The 19,849-nt window shown below is 39.7% G+C and overlaps 1 protein-coding gene across 3 annotated transcripts in view; it reads right to left on the minus strand.

The window, feature by feature from the left end:
- Nucleotides 1–1,881: 1,881 nt before the first annotated feature.
- Nucleotides 1,882–19,849, minus strand: part of ICE2 (interactor of little elongation complex ELL subunit 2) — a 60,489-nt gene continuing 42,521 nt past the window's right edge. For all 3 annotated transcript variants that reach the window (XM_008016391.3, XM_008016392.3, XM_038008823.2), the window contains 3 exons: nt 15,703–15,753; nt 12,218–12,476; nt 1,882–6,254 (listed from right to left, as the gene is read on the minus strand). In XM_008016391.3, coding sequence (XP_008014582.1) covers nt 6,126–6,254; nt 12,218–12,476; nt 15,703–15,753 — 439 coding nt within the window. In that variant the 3' untranslated portion in view covers nt 1,882–6,125. The remainder of the gene's footprint in view (nt 6,255–12,217; nt 12,477–15,702; nt 15,754–19,849) is intronic.

Genomic DNA, 19,849 nt, shown 5'->3' on the forward strand with positions numbered 1-19,849 from the left:
TTTAGCTCATTTATGAGATCTTTTTTGATGCCTACAGGAAGAACTCCTATCTCTTCATGTAATTCATCTATTACAGAAACTAATCACAATATTTACATTTTTGTACCCATTTAGATGTCTGTCTCCTTCTGTGAAACTGTAAACACTGAAAAATGTGCTTTAATTTACCTTTGTATTCCCAACACTTAGCACAATGTCTGTTACCCAGTTGTGACTCACTGTTACAAGTAAACATTCATTTTGAGGATAGGGTGAAATCAGATATCTGCTGCCTCTTAAATAGCTTTCCAATCTATACCTTTTTAATCCACCTGCTATATGTACAGTTTACACTTCCTTGCCATTGGTCTTTCTCCTCTCTAAATAATTCTTTATCTTGTAGCCTTCCTAAATTTCATCATTTTGCTTAAAAGCCTTTAATGCCTCCTCATTGCTTCCCGAATCAAACCAAACTATCTAGATTTAACGTTCAATATCTCCTTCTATTGAGCTCCAACATACCTCAACTTCACCTCCTATTTATCATATTTCACCCCCATGCTTTTCACATGACCAACTTTGCTATTTCCTAAATCCAGCCCCTCTCATGATTTTCCCTCACACTGCAATGCTCTACTTCCTTTTGGTTCACATTTTTAACTTGTCTTTCAAAGAGCTTCAAGGTCATTTCTACTATGCCTTTCTCTGATTTCTGAGTGTCCCTTTTTCTCACTTCTTTGCACTATTTGTGTCAGTTGATCATTTTCACTTATATTATAGCTAATTATGCATATCTATCTCCCCAACTAGATTAGGAAATACTCTTAAGGCAGAAACCAATCTTACATTTATCTTTAAATCCCAAGAGATTGGTATAATTTGTTACATCCAACAGATACTCAAAAAATGCATTACCAATTCAACAGAGGACAGACAAGGTTTTGATAGGTGATAATAAATCCAAGTAGACACAGAATCATGTACAACAGCATGCAGGCAGGGACAAGAATAGCTAATTTATGCAATGTTAAAGCCTGGCTAGAGCAGATGTTGCATTAATGCAGTGCTTGGAAGGGACTGGATACTCATGTTATCAATGTGGTTTTGCCCTACTGGTGTATGTCTTAGGATTATGTGTATATACTCTCCAGGGATGTATATTATTTTTTGAGATGGAGTCTCGCTCTGTCGCCCACGCTGGAGTGCAGTGGTGCGATCTCAGCTCACTGCAAGCTCCACCTCCCAGGTTCACGCCATTCTCCTGCCTCAGCCTCCCGAGTACTTGGGACAACAGGTGCCTGCCACCACACCTGGCTAATTTTTTGTATTTTTAGTAGAGACGGAGTTTCACCGTGTTAGCCAGGATGGTCTCGATCTCCTGATGTCATGATCCACCCGCCTCGGCCTCCCAAAGTGCTGGGATTACAGGCGTGAGCCACTGCACCCGGCCTCCAGTGCTGTATATTTTTAAATAAGTAAAATCTAGGATAGGGAGAATAGAAAATATTCCTTCTCCCCATCTCCACAAGAAACAGATTTTGAAGAAAATGAAGAACGTCAACCCACTAATCACAGAATCTTTATAAGGGTTCTTCACTTTCAAAACAGCAATAAATTTATACTTGGGCTTTCCTCCTATTTTCTTAAAAGAATCAACCAGGCTATAGCTCATATATTAAAAGCAAACACATCTGCCAAGGCAAACTCTTTACTGTTTAAATCTGTTTGATGAAGTAATCTAGAGATCCACCCCTCTTAGAAACACAGGTCTGGTTCTTGACTCAGTAATTTTTTTGTGGCAGGGCAGATCCAAATCCCACATAGATGCCTTGCAAGCGTGTCTGCCATTATATACCTTGGTAGGTAGTCTGGAAATGAGTGAAGCGGACATGGCAACAGGAGATGGATAAATGAAATGGATCCCTTTATTTCTATATCTCAACAAGAAACTCAATAAATCTTGATATCAAATATGTTAAGGTTTGACTAAAAACTATATAGCAAAAAACAAAACAAAAAACTACTATATACCTATAATGCATAGAAAACATCTTAACATCTTTACATGTCCATTAGGAACTACAGACACAGTATGCTAATGAAAAATTAAAAAGTGTTCTTTCCTCTCCCTCCCCTAAACCTGTTCATAGCATATGTGATTAAATATGTTCACAAATTCTTTCCAAACCTCTCCCTTCAAAGGTGGAGCTTAAGTGTGGGCTTAGCAATTTACTAATCCTTCAGATGACTGCAGCCCCAGCCAAGAGCCTGACTGCAACTTCATGAGAGACCTGGACTTTTGACTTACAGAAACGGTGAGATAATGTTTGTTGTTTTAAGCAGCTAAGTTTTGGGATAATTTATTATTCAGCAAATTGGTTATAACCAATATAGCACACAAACCTAGAATCCAAAAGGAGAAATGACTGAAAAAAAATGAACATTTTAAATTAACTTTCTTCCCACTCTAACCACACTATTTTCTCAATGGGTAACACCATCATTTACTCAGTATCTCAAATGAGAAACCCAGAAGCCATACTTTACTCTCCCTACCAACCACAAAACTGAGTTGTTTTTTTTTTCCCCTATACATCACTTAAGCCCACTCCTACTCTTGCTGCTTTAATTCTGGGCCATTGCCATTTTTCAATTACTATAACACAGGCTCCCAACATTTCTTCATTTCCCAGCTCCACTGCATTCTCTAGACTAATGCCAACAAGAGCCCTTTTCAAATACACATCTGATCTTGTCAGTTAATTAACCTTCACTACTGGTTCCCACATTGCACAGGACAAAGTTCAAATGTCGTAGCATAGTGTTTCTGTCCCTATCCTGTAGTTTTCTCTCTCATCTCCCATGTTCACAGCCTACAATCTCTCCAACTTTCACCTTTTCATAGGCTGCTTAGTTTCACTTAGTTTTTTTGTGGAAGACGTTTAATTTTTCCCTTAGAAATCCTACTATCTTTAAAAGACTCAGCTCAAGCTCTATCTCAGAAAACCTTAAATATGAAGGTCTGGTTGGATGACTTTCTTACTTTATCAAAGCACTTATTACATAAATCAATATAATGTCTTCCACTAGAATGTGATCTCCTGAAAAAAAAAAAAAAAACACTTTGATATCTACACATTCATGCATTTCATATCTGCCAAGCAACTTCATGACAGGCACTGTATTAGGTGTTTACTACTTAATGGTGAACAAAACAAATATGCTCTTGTCCTTGCAGAACTTGTAATCTACAAGAAAAGAGAGAAGTCAAAGAAATATGGTGAGACCTGAAAAAACAATGCTATGAGAGAGTAACTCTGGGGACCTACTTTGGAGTGCATGGCACATAGCTGCACTCAAATACTTACTGAATTAAACTGTTTTCAAAGAGGTGTGTATAAATTACACCTTCACTGCTGAGGTATAAGGGGTCCAGGTTGATCACGTCCTTGTTAGCATTAAGTCTGATTTTTTTTTTTTTTAATCTTGCTCATTTTTTGAGATAGGGTCTTGATTTCTCTCCCAGGATGGAGTGCAGTGGCACCATCATAGCTCACTGCAGCCTCGAATTCCTAGACTCAAGCGATCCTCCCACCTCAGCTTCCCAAGTAGCTGGGATTACATCCTGCTAAACATATTGTCAGTTACTTCTTGCTTATAAATTCTCAGTACTAAAAATCAAGAAAAAGAACATAAAGCAAGATCAAATGTATGTTAAAAAAAAAAAAAGGCTTCGCTAAGCATAAGCAAAAAACTAGCTTTATATGTGATCAGTGTTATTCAAATATATGGGTAAGATAACACATTTTACAATGTAAAAAGTAATACTTAAAAATTAAAAGGCAAGTCTTTCTGGTATTCAGAAGTCTGAAGCAACCACTGTTCCAGTTTTTTTAAAAGAGCACATTCCATTCTGGTGCACACAAATGTGCATTAAAAATAAAATAAAAAAGTAAAAGGGCATTTCAAGGGAATCCCCGCCTCTCCCTTGGCTCACTGCCTAATGATTCACAACCAAAACATTTCTGGGATATATGACTTAAGGAATACAAAAAACTCAGTGTTTTAAAAAAGGGAATGGCAGGATGAGCAAACGATTTATCAAAATACAATTTTACTAATAACTACTTCTTAAATAACTTAAAAGTTTTGTAACAAAAAATCAAAATAAAACAAAACTTGGTAGTTGAAGATATTTTCAACTGTTACAATATTTGAGGAGATTTTCCGGTCTAATTTCTCAGAAATTAGGCTGAAAGAATAGCCATTCTTTAACATAAAATAGCTAAAAAATTTCAATGTGAAGCAATTATCTAGGATTACAAAACTTGCATTTTACAAATGACATACATAATTTCTGAAAATTTTTGTGTAAGGGTTCTAAAGATTAAACAAGCCTGTTTTTTTTTTTTTTTTTAATTTTGAGACAGGGTCACACTCTGATACTCAAGCTGAGTACTGTGGTGCGATCATGACCCACTGTAGCCTCGACTTCCTGGGCTCCAGCAATTCTTCTGCCTCAGCCTTTTGAGTAGCTGGGACTACAGGCACATACCACCACACCCGGCTAACTTTTTTATTAGTAGAGATGAGGTCTATGTTGCCCAGGCTGGTCTCGAACTCCTGGACTCAAGTGATTCTCCTGCCTCAGCCTCGCAAAGTGCTTGGATTACAGGTGTGAACCACTGCGCCCAGCCCTGCCTGTCGTTTCTTAAGTCCAAATTTGCTACAGCAACATCACTTGATTATGCCCTTTTCCAAATTCATCTGTAGGTCTGGAAAACTTAAATCAATCAGTATAGATGAGGATAAAAATAGCCTATGCTGGCCAGGCACGGTGGCTCATGCCTGTAATCCCAGCACTTTGGGAGGCCGAGGCGGGTGGATCACGAGGTCAGGAGATCGAGACCATCCTGGCTAACACGGTGAAACCCCACCTCTACTAAAAAAATAAAAATAAAAATACAAAAAACTAGCTGGGCGTGGTGGCGGGCGCCTGTAGTCCCAGCTACTCGGAGGCTGAGGCGGGAGAATGGCGTGAACCCGGGAGGCGGAGCTTGCAGTGAGCCGAGATCGTGCCACTGCACTCCAGCCTGGGAGACACAGCGAGACTCCGTCTCAAAAAAAAAAAAAAAAAAAAAAACCCTGTCTCTACTAAAAATACAAAAAAAAAAAAAAAAAAAAATTAGCCAAGAGTGATGGCGGGTGCCTGCAGACCCAGCTACTTGGAAGGATGAGGCAGGAGAACCGCTTTAACCTGGGAGGCGGAGGTTGTGGTGAGCTGAGATCATGCCACTGCACTCCAGCCTGGGCAACAGAGCGAGACTCCATCTCAAAAAAAAAAAAAAAGAGCTTATGCTTTACCACATTAAGCTTGTCATTTGGAGCAATGACACTGACTTTTTTTCTGGAAAACATACCAATCTCTTTGCTTTCAGCAGTGTATTTCAACCCTCAGCTTGATTCTAGAGATAGAGGCACTTGTCATCAAACATGTTATACCATCACATTTTTTTCTCTTTTTTTAAACAAACTGATGGTTGCCAAACAAGAAGATAGCAATCTGACTTTTCAGAGGCAAGGAGTTTTTATTTTTGGCTTCTTTAATGGAATTTCACCAAGTTTTTAAAGGTATTAACTTTATTAACCTGCAACATTCATCATTTTAAAGGAGTATATAAAAACTGTCAAAACGGGTCAGAAACAAGGTTTCCGATGCTCATAATCATCTTCAGCAGTGGCAATATGTAACTTTTTGAGTCAGTCTCAACAGACTGGCAATATAACTAACACAATACATAATGATTAAGTGTTGTTCTTGATAAAAAAGCAAATTATTTTTCTATTTACAATTTTTAGAAAAGGTTTAATGTAAAAATATTTTTCTTCTTTATATATTTCCCTGCCATGATAATGTTAAAACATATCAAGACCTTCCTTAAACTTTAAGGGCGAAAGCATAGCATTCCATTTTAGTTGAAACATTCCTTCACATAGGCAACACATTTTTTCAAGGCACTCTAGCTACTACAGGAAAAATGTTCCTCTTACCGTAGGTATACTGATTATTTCCCCTCAAACTTTTCTAAATTAAACATTGCTATAACTGTTTTTTTTTTTTAATTTAATTTTCCATAGTACAGTCCTCAAGTTATTTTTCTTTTATGTGGAGCCACTCCTTCAGTTTCAACTTGCTGAGCAGGCAAGCAACTGCTTTTGGTTTCTATGGAAACTGGATTCCTGTGGCTGCGTGTAGGCATTCTTGTTCCACCAACCTAAGAGATGAAGCAGAGAACAGAATAGCTTAATGTAACTACAACATACCTATATACAGTCAACTCTGTTGTATTTATACATGTATTAACCACCTTGCAAATGAGCTTATATTTTTAATCTCCAGCTACCTGCCTGTTTCTAAACAAGTTTTAATCTGACACATTTTTAAAGTACTAAACTTTCAAATAACCATCAGAGAAGTGGATAGATCTGAATAGATGGGGAGAAAAGTGAATGGGGAAACTATTCTCTGTGTTAAATTTATTAGACGTTGAAAATATAAATTAGAAATCAAGGGAATGACAGGCCTTATGAGTGCCGTGTTTGCAATAATTAAACTGAAGGACAAGAAAAAGGAAGAAGTGAGTAATAGGGAGGGAGGGAAAGAAAATACAAGGTCTGAGGTGGTAAACAGGGAGAAGAAATTACACAGACAAACAAGAAAGACAATAAGAAAGGTAGGGAAGATAAGGAAAGAAAATGGGAAAGAGATAAAGATTAAGAAAGAGGGAAGTAAAAAAAAAAAAAAAAAAGAATTAAAGTATAAGGAAGGGAAAAAGACAAGAACCCAAGTAAAAGGGAAACAGTGAAGGGCTGAAAGAGGAGAGCAAGAAAGAAATAAGAAAAGGGGAAGAAAAAACTGGAAGGGGGAATATAGAGGATGGGCAAACGGGAACAGAGGGTTAGAGTAGGGGAAGAAACTTTGCTGTGTTTCTACCTTCAAGTCTACCCTTCTTTACCCTCACTTTCTAGCTCACACAGTCAAACGAAGAGAGGTGGGTCTATTTTTTTTTTTATTTTTTTTGAGACGGAGTCTCGCTCTGTCGCCCCGGCTGGAGTTCCGTGGCCGGATCTCAGCTGCAAGCTGAGATCTTAACTGCAAGCTCCGCCTCCCGGGTTTACGCCATTCTCCCGCCTCAGCCTCCGGAGTAGCTGGGACTACAGGCACCAGCCACCTCGCCCGGCTAGTTTTTTGTTATTTTTTACTAGAGACGGGGTTTCACCTTGTTAGCCAGGAAGGTCTCGATCTACTGACCTCGTGATCCGCCCCTCTCGGCCTCCCAAAGTGCTGGGATTACAGGCTTGAGCCACCGCGCCCGGCCTATTTTTTTTTTTTCTTTTGATACAGAGTCTCACTCTGTCGCCCAGGCTGGAGGGCAGTTGGCACGATCTCTGCTCACTACAACCTCCACCACCTGGGTTCAAGTGATTCTCCTGACTCAGACTCCCGAGCGGCTGGGATTACAGGTGTGTGTCACCACGCCTGGCTAACTTTTGTATTCTTTAAGAGACGGGGTTTCACCATGTTTAGGCTGGTCTGGAATTCCTGACCTCAAGTGATCCGCCCGCCTAGGCCTCCCAAAGTGCTGGGATTATGGGCATGAGCCACCGCGCCCAGCCAAGGTGGTCTATTCTTAAGACACAATCTCTTGCTATGTAGTCATGTTAAAGATGTGATCTATAAAAAGAGTAATGGAGAAGGCCAATCTCACAGAGAAGGACCAAAGCTGTACAGCCTGAAACTATTTCCACAGAGCCTGCCCATATCTGCCTTTATTTTCCCTAGTCACCTTGTTCTCTTCTATTTCTTCATATCCTGTCCAGTGAATTTCAGGCCTGGGACTGATGGGTGATAGTGTAACTCCAAGCACTCTCTCTTATAATGCTAGCCCAACAGAAATACTACTGGCATTTGCTCCAAGGGGTTACAGGCTCACTGAGAATGGTTCAGACTCTGGCTTCCCTTATTTAATATCAACTGTTCCTTTAAAAAGCATATTTTTTGGTTTACATTTACGTGACCAGAAAGGACAAACTGAGTAAAGATTTGTCTGTGTGAATCTGATGAACTTTTGTAATATACTGATTAGAAAAGTGCGGTGACTTTTGGATAATCTATACCACTCCTCCTTCAGCTGGCATTTCCTATAAAGGTATACCGATCACACTAATTCTATGTGTTAAAATCTTTGAGAAAAGCAAGCATTTTGAAAACTTCCACTGCAAGACTGTGTGTGTTTGAATGTGTAAAATGAATGTTTATTACAGAAGCTGTAGAAAGAGAAAAAGACTAAGTGTGAAGCTGTTGCAAGATGACTGTAAGCAGAGGTCAAAAGTAGCCCAGGCAGCAAATGGGACCCTTAAATAGAATGTCTGCTTGATGCAGTAGGAGGCAGAAGCAGGCTCTACTGGCGTCTCTCAGGGTTAGTACCAAAGGCACTATACAAGGATGAGATCTGAGTTCAAGTGGACTTGTGACTATGCGATCACAGTAGAGGCAAAAATGTTTTTTTTTTTTTTTTTTTTTGAGACGGAGTCTTGCTCTGTAGCCCGGGCTGGACTGCAGTGGCCGGATCTCAGCTCACTGCAAGCTCCGCCTCCCGGGTTTATGCCATTCTCCTGCCTCAGCCTCCGGAGTAGCTGGGACTACAGGCGCCCGCCACCTCGCCCGGCTAGTTTTTTGTATTTTTAGTAGAGACGGGGTTTCACCGTGTTAGCCAGGATGGTCTCGATCTCCTGACCTCGTGATCCGCCCGTCTCGGCCTCCCAAAGTGCTGGGATTACAGGCTTGAGCCACCGCGCCCGGCCTCAAAAATGTTTGAATACATTTTTACACCATGAAAATGGGCAGATGATTTCTATTTCATATAGGTCTTACTTCCCTGGTTTCCTGAAAGCTGTGATCGTACCATTGCTGCCAAAACCAGAATCCATATTTGTGCTTAGATTGGTTGGGACTAGAAGGCCCACTCCAATGGCCTGGCTAGGAGGTAGGGAGGAAGATGGGGTAATTCCTCTCAAATATAGGGCTGGACTGTGGGGAGGTGAGTAGATCACCAAAAACTTTCCACTGGCTTTCAAAAATATATCAAACCAAGTATTAGTTATCTAATTGTCCACTGTACCTAATGCTGGGCTCTACAACAACTTGGGCCTAGATAATCTCGTTAAGTATTTGTTCCTGGACTGAATGCATGAAGCACACTCCGTGATACACATGTAACTGAATTGTTATTATGTAGCCAAATTGTGAACATATAGAATTTCTCCTTTTCCAAATACAGTCACATTTTGGTCAAAATGAACTACATGTACAACAGTGGTCCCCAAAGATTGTAATGGAGCTGAAAAATTTCTATCATCTAGTGATGTCACAGCTGTTAGAATATAACAGTGCAATGTATTACCTTGTCTATGTTTAGACATGCAAATACCAGTGTATTACAACTGCATACAGTATTCAGTACAGCAACATGGTGTACAGGTCTGTAGACTACCTAAGAGCAATAGGCTATACCATATGGCCTAGGTGTGTAGTAGACTACACCCTCTAGGTTTGTGTAAGTAAGCTTATGATATTTACACAAAGACAAAATTGCCTAGTGCTGCATTTCTCAGAATTTATGCCTGTCGTTAACTGATACACGACTATAAATTGTGTTCTTACTGTACTAAAGCACATTTTAGACCACATTTAAAAAATAATCAAATCATTAAAGGATTTCCAAAGTATAAAGCATTCAACACTATTTTAGTGTCAGTCTATATCAATAAGGACAGTATATTACTCATTTTTTTTAGAAATACCTTGCACACACATAATACATTTTTCCTTTCACTTAAAGTTGTTCAATTCCAAGGTATTAAAACTGTTCATTTTCACTAAAAAGGAATAAGCCACCCCCACACAGAATTACAGGTTATAGGTGAGAGACTATAATCAGTGTTTCTAAATTAAAAGGAAATCACTCTCCTAGAAAAACACAGATCCTTCAAAAACAGTTCTTCGATTATTTTTAAGTTACTTAAGAAAATGTTTCCTTAGGTTATAAAAGTGACTACTTTTAGTAAACTGGAAACAGACAACCAAAACTGAAGATAAAATAGCTTAAAATGCTAACAAGTAACTTTCTCCATTCTTTCACTTGTCCCAACTTAACATTTGTACTTTCTTGGCCAAAGCTAAGTAGGAATGTACAAGGAGTTCTCATTTCTAAAAGGATACTCCCAAACAGTAACTTAGGGTGGAGAACTGAAAGACATAAACAAACAACCCTGTTTACTTTAAATTATTCAAAAATCCTCACTATTTGCATTCCAGCTGTTTCTCATAAGGATTTGAGGACATTTACCGATTAATTCAGTAAAATACAGACAGTGAAAAGGAAGAAAACACAAGTGATAGACGCTCTGGGGCAACCATAATGAGAAGATAACATTCAGACAATAATTCTGACTCAAACACTTTTGGCAGTAAGTAAGGAAAATATACCGGATTTTGTCTCCTGAACACATTCAGAATCAATTGTAGAGAGCAAAACTTTTTTCTTTCCTTTTCTTTTTTTTCTTTTTTGAGACAGAGTCTTCCTGTGTCGTCCAGGCTGGAGTGCAGTATAGTGATCTTGGCTCACTGCAACCTCTGCCTCCCGGGTTCAAGCAATTCTCCCACCTCAGCCTCTCCAGTAGCTGGAATTGATTACAGGTGTGCACCATGATGCCCGGCTAATTTTTGGTAGAGATGGGGTTTCACCATGTTGGCCAGGCTGGTCTCAAACTGCTGACCTCAAATGATCTACCCACCTTGGCCTCCCAAAGTGCTGCGATTATAGGCGTGAGCCACCGCACCCAGATGATTGCAAAACTTTTCTAACAACTAAACTCGAATTGGAATTTCCTACACAATATACAGAACGAGTGACATAGCAGAGAATATCTCTAGCTATGGGTTTATAAGTTTCAGATAATGTCATTCAACTGTTACTTCTGGCAAGGAGTCTATAAAGAGAGTAATATTAATTGTAATTCAGTAAATACGGAGTTACATAATACTTATCAAAACACAATTTAGTCCTTAATACTTTAGTTGTATTTTTAATTAGACACTCTGTTCACAAACTACTAATACTTCTTTTTCCTCATCCTAATTAACAATGTTGGCCAGGCATGGTGGCTCACACCTGTAATCCCAGCACTTTGGGTGGCTGAGGCAGGCGGATCACAAGCTCAGGAGATCGAGACCATTCTGGCTAACACGGTGAAACCCCGTCTCTACTAAAACTAAAAAAATTAGCCAGGCATGGTGGCGGGCACCTGTAGTCCCAGCTACTTGGGAGGCTGAGGCAGGAGAAGGGCATGAACCTGGGGGCTTGCAGTGAGCTGAGATCGAGCCACTGCACTCCAGCCTGGGAGTGAGACTCCGTCTCAAAAAAAAAAAAATAAAAAAAAAATAAAAAGTTTAATTATATCATAATTTTATTACATGTACTCTTCTGCAAATTGCCTAAAATATTTAATGAAATGAAACTCAGTATATATAAATAAAAATTTAACTCCCCCCCCCCACAATTTTGCTTTTCATAGGAATATAAGGATTTAACTACTTGGATGCCTTACCCACACACCCACTGTGTAAGCTAAGAGAGTTTTCTTTTTTTTTTTTTTTTTTTTTGAGACAGAGTCTCGCTCTGTCCCCCGGGCTCGAGTGCAGTGGCTGGATCTCAGTTCACTGCAAGCTCTGCCTCCCGGGTTCACGCCATTCTCCTGCCTCAGCCTCCCGAGTAGCTGGGACTACAGGCGCCCGCCACCTTGTCCAGCTAGTTTTTTGTATTTTTTTTAGTAGAGACGGGGTTTCACCGTGTTAGCCAGGATGGTCTCAATCTCCTGACCTCGTGATCCGCCCGTCTCGGCCTCCCAAAGTGCTGGGATTACAGGCTTGAGCCACCGCGCCCAGCCGAGAGTTTTCTTTAGTTGACTTATAAATCTTGCAAAAATAGAAAGTTCCACTACCATGTAGACTGGACTCACTATGGCATACAACTTTATCCTTCCTATGGATATAGTTTTTAGAATGGTGCTGTGATTAATATGACAATGAGAACATCAGGTTGAAATATGGTAAAGTCTGTGAAATAGACAAATAATAAACAACCTAATGAACCTTTAACTTCAAAAAAGATCTTACCTTCTGTTGTGTTGTGGTATCCAGTGATTTAGGTGGAAAAGTACAAGGTATTCTTCCATGATGGATATGATATGGTAATAACAGGCTGGGATCTAATGGGACCCAGGGAACTGAGAGACTGGAAGGTACACCAGGAAGGCCGCAATGTGTTTTATACAAATTGTATGCTGTCCTAGTAACTGTTCCATCCGAGGCCTTATAGATCAGGAGTGAAGAATCTTCTGCTGCATGAGATAACAAGTAGGAACCCTCCTGCAAGCTAAATCCACACAATGAAACTCAACCCACTGGCTCACTGTGTCAATTTCAACAGCACTTTCTTAATCATAATCTATTAGTAAAACTGAAAATTATGAGAAGATCACACCACCTCTAAAACTTATGATAAAATAAGATTTAAGAAATCTTTAAAACTATTTTTATGCTTTTTAGGCAACTAATTTTAATTCTTACTCCAAAGTTCAGAATAGTTGATCATTTTGTTTTTGCTTTTATAGTAATTTGTAAGTTTTCATTTAATGGGAAACAAAGAGTGTGCCTAATTCTCTAATCCATAGATTAGACATTTATAGGTATCTATACTGAAAAGCATTCCTACAGCATTTTCATTCATTTAACACTGCAACTATTTTGTACCTAATAATAGATGACTAGATACAAAAGTGAAGGTGACATGTTTGCTACATTGAGTAGTTTAAAATAAAGTGGAAGAAACAGTCAATGGAATAATCACGATACAACATGAGGTGCTATGAGGATAACAGAGACAACAGCAGCTAGCAGGTATTAAATGTTTATTATGAGCTAACTACTGTATTATAGCTTCACATCTATTTTCTCATTAGATTTTCCACAATAAACCTTCAAGGCATATTAATTTAGGGTGATAAATAAACAAATTAGAGATGCTAAGCAATTTGCACAAGGTTCTGAGTGTAGGCTTAGATATAAACCCAGGCATTTGAACTCCACAGGCCACACCCTTAATCACGATCCTCTACTGTAGCAATAACCAGCTATGTTGAACATCAAAACCACATTTTTCCTTTCTCCTTAGAAAGCTTTAAATAATTCAGTGTACATCATAAAGAACTAAAGGGATATGAATAAATACATTGTGCTTTCTTGGGATTACACAGTCCTCTGGATCAAAGATGTTAAGGAGAACATCCGTTCTTTACCACAATATATTATTAAAAAAGAAAGATTTATCATGCTTTAGCTATAAAGATTTGCCTATAAACCTATTAAGTTACATTTGCATCAATTTTTAAACTGAAAATAGGTGTTGACAATTGCTCTTATCCTCTGGAAATTTTTTTCCCAATAACTTTCATATTTCCATATAAAGAAATAAATAATTATTTGATAGGAATAAATAACATTTCAAAGATTGAGCTTTAATCAACGAAAATCATGTATCTTAACTACCTCCACTAAAAATGAAGAAAGCTTCGTTTACAGAAGAATGTATTAATATTTAATTCATGGAGAATGAGAGATACTCTAAGAAGGAGTATCTTACAAGTGCCGTACATGTCTAATGTATATGGATGAATATAAACTATGGTAGGTGGAATAATGGCCTCCTAAAAATGTTTATGTTCCAAACCTGGAACCTATGAATATGTTACACGGCCAAAGGGAATTAAGGTAGCACATGGAATTAAGGTTGCTAATCAACTGATTTTAAAATGGTCAAATTTTACTAATCACAATAGCCCTTAAATATGGAAGAAGAAGGCAGAGGAGACTCAGAGGGAGATGTGACTGTAGAAGTCCAGAGAGATGTGACTTAACTTGGCTTTGTAACTTTGAAGATGGAGGAAGGGAGCTACAAGCGGAAGCTACAAAAGCCAAGGAATAGATCCTTCCCCGAGCCTACAGAAAGGAATGTAGCTTTGCCAATGCCCTGATTTTAACTCAGTGAACCCTGTTAGACCTCTGACTTGAGAACTGCAAAATAATAAATTTGTGTTGTTTTATAACATTAATTTTGTGGTAATTTGTTATAGCCACAATATAAAGCTAATACACAAACTAAATAAAATATTGATAATAAAATTTCAAAAAACATCTGGCAAATTTCATGCAAAAGCTTTACATGTAACATGAAGAACAGAATATATAAAACAAAAATCCTGTCACATAATCACAGAATATCAGAACTGAAAAGTACCTAGGAAGTTATTGCACTTGACACCATCATTTTACAAATAAGTAAACTGACATCAGGTTGGATAACAGAATTCTTCAGAACTAGAACTTTGAGATTTTGACTGAAAGTTCAGATTCAAGTTGTTTTCAAGTTTAACCTTTGGTAAGGGCATAAGAGAAGGAATGCAAACATTCATATAACAAAATAGTTTGATGTATCACCAGGGGAAAATCCATATTCTAAGACTTGCCATGGACCTAAATGACTGTTCATTTAGCTCTATGTTCTTTCTTTCTTTCTTTTTTTTTTTTTGAGAGGGAGTCTCACTCTGTCGCCCAGGCTGGAGTGCAGTGGCACATCTCAGCTCTGCAATCCTGCCTCCCAGGTTCAAGTGATTCTCCTGCCTCAGCCTCCCGAGTAGCTGGGATTACAGGGGCACGCCACAACACCCAGCTAATTTTTTTTGTATTTTTAGTAGACACGGGGTTTCACCATGTTGGCCAGGATAGTCTCGATCTTCTGACCTCGTGATCCACCTGCCTCAGCCTCCCAAAGTGCTGGGATTACAGGTGTGAGCCACTGTGCTTGGCCTCTATGATCTTTTTTTTTAATCTTGAAAGCGAAAATAATATAGCCATGGTAGGCTGAATAACGATCCCCCACCATGATATCCATATGCTAATCACCAGAACCTGTGACTGTATTACATTTAATGGTTTTGCAGGTGTGATTAAATTAAGGATTTTGAGATGAGGGGATTATCCCAAATTATGTGAGAAGGCCCAAAGCAATCACCAGGAACCTTATAAAAGGGAGGCAGAGGAAGATATTACCACAAAAGGGGAGAAGGCAATGTGGACACAGAGATCCAAGTGACATGCCCTGATGATGGAGGAAAGAGCCACAAGTCAAGGAATACAGGTGGTCACTAGAAACTGAAAAAGGTAAAGAAATGATTCTTTCCTCAGTCTTCAGAAAGGACCAGCCCTGCTGACTTTTACCCGGTGAAACTGATTTTGGATTTCTGACCTCCAGAACTAAAAAGAGAATAAATTTGTTTTGTTGTAAGCCACCAAGTTAGTGGCAATGTGTTACAGCTGCAATAGAAAAACACCACAATAATAGACTTACAGGAAAATGTAATTGCAAGCTCATTAAAGCCAGATACTATCATATTATATTTTTACAATATAAATTTTTACATTTGACATAATAATTTTTGCATTTCTAGGTTAGTCTCTATTCCTAACAGCACATTTTCAAAGTTTGTAAGCATTTTCATCTAAGAAAATCATATATCAAAGCAAAATGCCTAAAAAATACTTACCTACTTAATTTCTTTAGAATGTGTTGGAGGATGTTAAATAAATTGGAAATCCTAATAAACAAAAGAAATTCATGTAAAATGAAACTGCAAAAAACTTACTTTTAGCAATTATAGCTCCTCAGGCAGAGAAATGCCCTCAGTAACAACAACAAAAACAGCGGATGAGATAATGTAAAACAAAACATATTGAAACTTATTTCTATTAGGATAAAATGATGATATTTACTTAATTTTTGCCATTCCCCGCCCCCCTTTTTTTTTTTTGAGACAGAGTCTTGCTGTGTAGACTGGCTGGAGTGAGTGCAGTGACACGATCTCCACTCACTGCAACCTCCACCTCCCAGAATTAAGTGATTCTCTTGCCTCAGCCTCTCAAATAGCTGGGACTACAGTCATGCATCACCACGCCCGGCTAATTTTTTGTATTTTTAGTAGAGATGGGGTTTCACCATGTTGGCCAGGCTGGTCTTGAACTCCTGACCTCAGGTCATCCACCTGCCTCGGCCTCCCAAAGTGCTGGGATCATAGGCATGAGCCACGGCGTCCGGCCAATTTTTGTCATTTCCTGATTTCCTTTCATTATCATAATGTATTTGGCTTTTTGTGAGTCAGAGCAGTTGTAAAGAGATCACTATTTTATGTTCAAATTATATAATTAAAAAAAAAAAATGCTGGCCAGGCGCAGTGGCTCACGCCTGTAATCCCAGCACTTTGGGAGGCCAAGGTGGTCGGATTATGAGGTCAGGAGATCGAGACCATCCTGGCTCACATGATGAAACTCTATCTCTACTAAAAATACAAAAAATTAGCTGGGCGTGGTGGCGGTTGGCTGTAGTCCCAGCAACTTGGGAGGCTGAGACAGAAGAATGGCGAGAACCCGGGAGGCAAAGCTTGCAGTGAGCTGAGATCGCGCCACTGTACTCCAGTCTGGGCAACAGAGTGAGACTCCACCTCAAAAAAAAAAAAAAAAAATTGATAAGAGGTCTTTAGTAAAGCTAATATGCCTAAGAGTTTGTCTTTCAGAGATAGCGGTGAATTAGCTTCCAAAAAAATTGACAGGTATGTTAAACCTGTGATGACAGAGAAGCCACTCACTTGTGGTATGATAGCTAAAGGGAAATACAGGTTGTTTTTTTTTTTTTTTTGAGACAGTCTCGCTCTGTAGCCCAGGCTGGAGTGCAGTGGCGCGATCTTGGCTCACTACAGGTTCAGCCTCCAGGGTTCACACCCTTCTCCTGCCTCAGCCTCCCGAGTAGCTGGGACTATAGGCGCCTGCCACCACGCCTGGCTAATTTTTTGTATTTTTAGTGGAGATGGGGTTTCACCGTGTTAGCCAGGCTGGTCTTGATTTCCTAACGTGATCCACCCACCTCGGTCTCCCAAAGTGCTGGGATTACAGGCCTGAGCCACTGCGCCTGGCCAAATACAGGTATTATTTTAAAAATTTCTTCAGTAATTCTTCTAGACCTAAAGTCCGTCCATCGGTCCCTTCTTTCTTTTTTCTTTTTTTCTTTTCTTCTCTCTCTCTCTCCCTTCCTATTTTTAGTTTTTTGAGATGGAGTCTCACTCTTTTTGCCCAGGTTGGAGTGCAGTGGCGCGATCTCGGCTCACTGCAACCTCCGCCTTCTGGGTTCAAGCCATTCTCCTGCCTCAGCCACCCAAGTAGCCGGAATTGAAGGTGTCCACCACCACGCCTGGCTAATTTTTGTATTTTTAGTAGAGATGGGGTAGAGATGGGGTTTCACCATGTTGTCCAGGCTGGTCTCGAACTCCTGACCTCAAGTGATCTGCCTGACACAGCCTCCTGAAGTGCAGGGATTACAGGCATGAGCCACTGTGCCCGACCTCCTCCTTTCTTTTTTTAAAACATGTTTTTCTTTGGGAAAAGCAAGGCAGGTAGAGACTAGGGTATGGAAAAACTTTTCCATTCACATATGTAAAAAAGAGTTACTGTTCAAGAGAAGCAGTCATTGTAATAGAAGCAGATATACTGAAGTACAGGCAGAGAGTTCAAATTTGGATCTGGGACCCTTAAAAAACTATGTCAAGCCTGTGAAGGCTGGAACTATGCAGCTAGTAGAAGTCAGAACCATTTCTTCTCTTAAGTAGGAATCAAACATATTAACTGCCAAGGCTGCAACTAGCTTAGCCGTGTGCTCTAGGGAACACCACTCTAATATTTCCTCATATATAAAATGGAGATAATACTACCACCAGCCTTTCCTAGGAATTTGTGAGAAGAAAATGAGATAATATTCATAAGTTATTTTCCTTTGCATTTAGACATTTAGAGTTCTGAGTACGATAAATTAATTTCAGTCTCGTGTATAGTAACGCTTAGTAGAAGGGCAAACTTTGAGAAGTTAGACTGTCAGAGTTTTTGACTGTACTATCCTTTCCCTTTCCTGTAATGGAGTAAAATGTTTGCTTCCCATGCACAGTGGCCCCTTTGGCTGTAGCCTCCCTTGTCTTAAGTAGAAGGGCTGGTGCTACTGGCATTATATTTAATTTGGAGATGGAGATAATATAAATGGATCACAAATTGGGTCTGGGCTCCATCAATGGATGAATAAATAAAGAAAATGTGATTACAGACACACACACACACACACACACACACACACACACACACACACACAGAGGTATATTCAGCCATAAAAGAAATGAAATTCTGGCTGCGCGCAGTGGCTCAAGCCTGTAATCCCAGCACGTTGGGAGGTCAAGACGGGCGGATCACAAGGTCAGGAGATCGAGACCATCCTGGCTAACGCGGTGAAACCCCGTCTCTACTAAAAAAATACAAAAAACTAGCCGGGCGAGGTGGCGGGCTCCTGTAGTCCCAGCTACTCGGGAGGCTGAGGCAGGAGAATGGCGTGAACCCGGGAGGCGGAGCTTGCAGTGAGCCGAGATCCAGCCACTGCACTCCAGCCTGGGCAACAGAGCGAGACTCTATCTCAAAAAGAAAAAAAAAAAAAAAAAGAGAAAAAAAAGAAATGAAATTCTGGCATTTGCATCATGGATAGAACTGGAAGTCGTTACATAAACCAGGCACAGAAAGACAAATACTGCATGCTGTCAATCATATGTGGAAGCTAAAAAAAGTGGATCTCATGGAGATACAGAATAGCAGTTACAAGAGGCTGAGAAGGAAATGGATGGGAGAAATGAGAAGTTGGTTAAGGGGTTAGACAGGAGGAATAACTTCTAGTATTCAATACCATAGTAGGGAAATTACAGTTCATAATAATTTAGTGTATATATCAAAATAGCTAGAAGAGAAGAATTGTAATGTTACTAACACAAAGATAAATGTTTCAGGTGAAGGATATTCCAATTATCTTGATTTGGTCATTACACATTGTATATAGGTATTAAAATATCACATGTAAGGCTGGGTACGGTGGCTTACACCTGTAATCTCAGCACTTTGGGAGGCCGAGGCGGGCAGATCACCTGAGATCGGGAGTTCGAGACCAGCCTGACCAACATGGAGAAACCCTATCTCTATTAAAAATACAAAATTAGCTGGGCATGGTGGTGCATGCCTATAATCCCAGCTACTCGGGAGGCTGAGGCAGTAGAATTGCTTGAACCCGGGAGGTGGAGGTTGCAGTGAGCCAAGATTGCACCATTGCATTCCATCCTGGGCAAAAAGAGTGAAACTCTGCCTTAAAAAAAAAAAAAAAAAAAAAAATCACATGTACCCCAAAATATATATAACCGCCATCTATCAACAAACAAACAAAAACAAAACAAAACATACTGCTGCCCAGGCATGGTGATTCACGCCTGTAATCCCAGCATTTTGGGAGGCTGAGGCAGGCAGATTGCTTGAGTTCAGGAGTTTGAAAACAGCCCAGGCAACATGGTGAAACCCTGTCTCTACGAAAAATACAAAAATGAGCTGGGCATGCTCGTGCATGCCTGTAGTCCCTACTCGGGAGGCTGAGGTGGGAGGATCCCTTGAACCAGGGAGGCTGAGGCTGCAGTGAGCCGAGATCACACCACTGCACTCCAGCCTGGGTGACAGAACGAGACTCTGTCTCAAAAACACAATGAACAAAAACAAGACAAAACAAAACTGGGTCCAACGAGACCTCTATACATAAAAGGATTAAAAGTCTTGAAAATACGTTAACCTTAAACA

Source organism: Chlorocebus sabaeus, chromosome 26 (assembly GCF_047675955.1).
Source record: "Chlorocebus sabaeus isolate Y175 chromosome 26, mChlSab1.0.hap1, whole genome shotgun sequence".
Classification (NCBI taxonomy): Eukaryota; Metazoa; Chordata; class Mammalia; order Primates; family Cercopithecidae; genus Chlorocebus; species Chlorocebus sabaeus.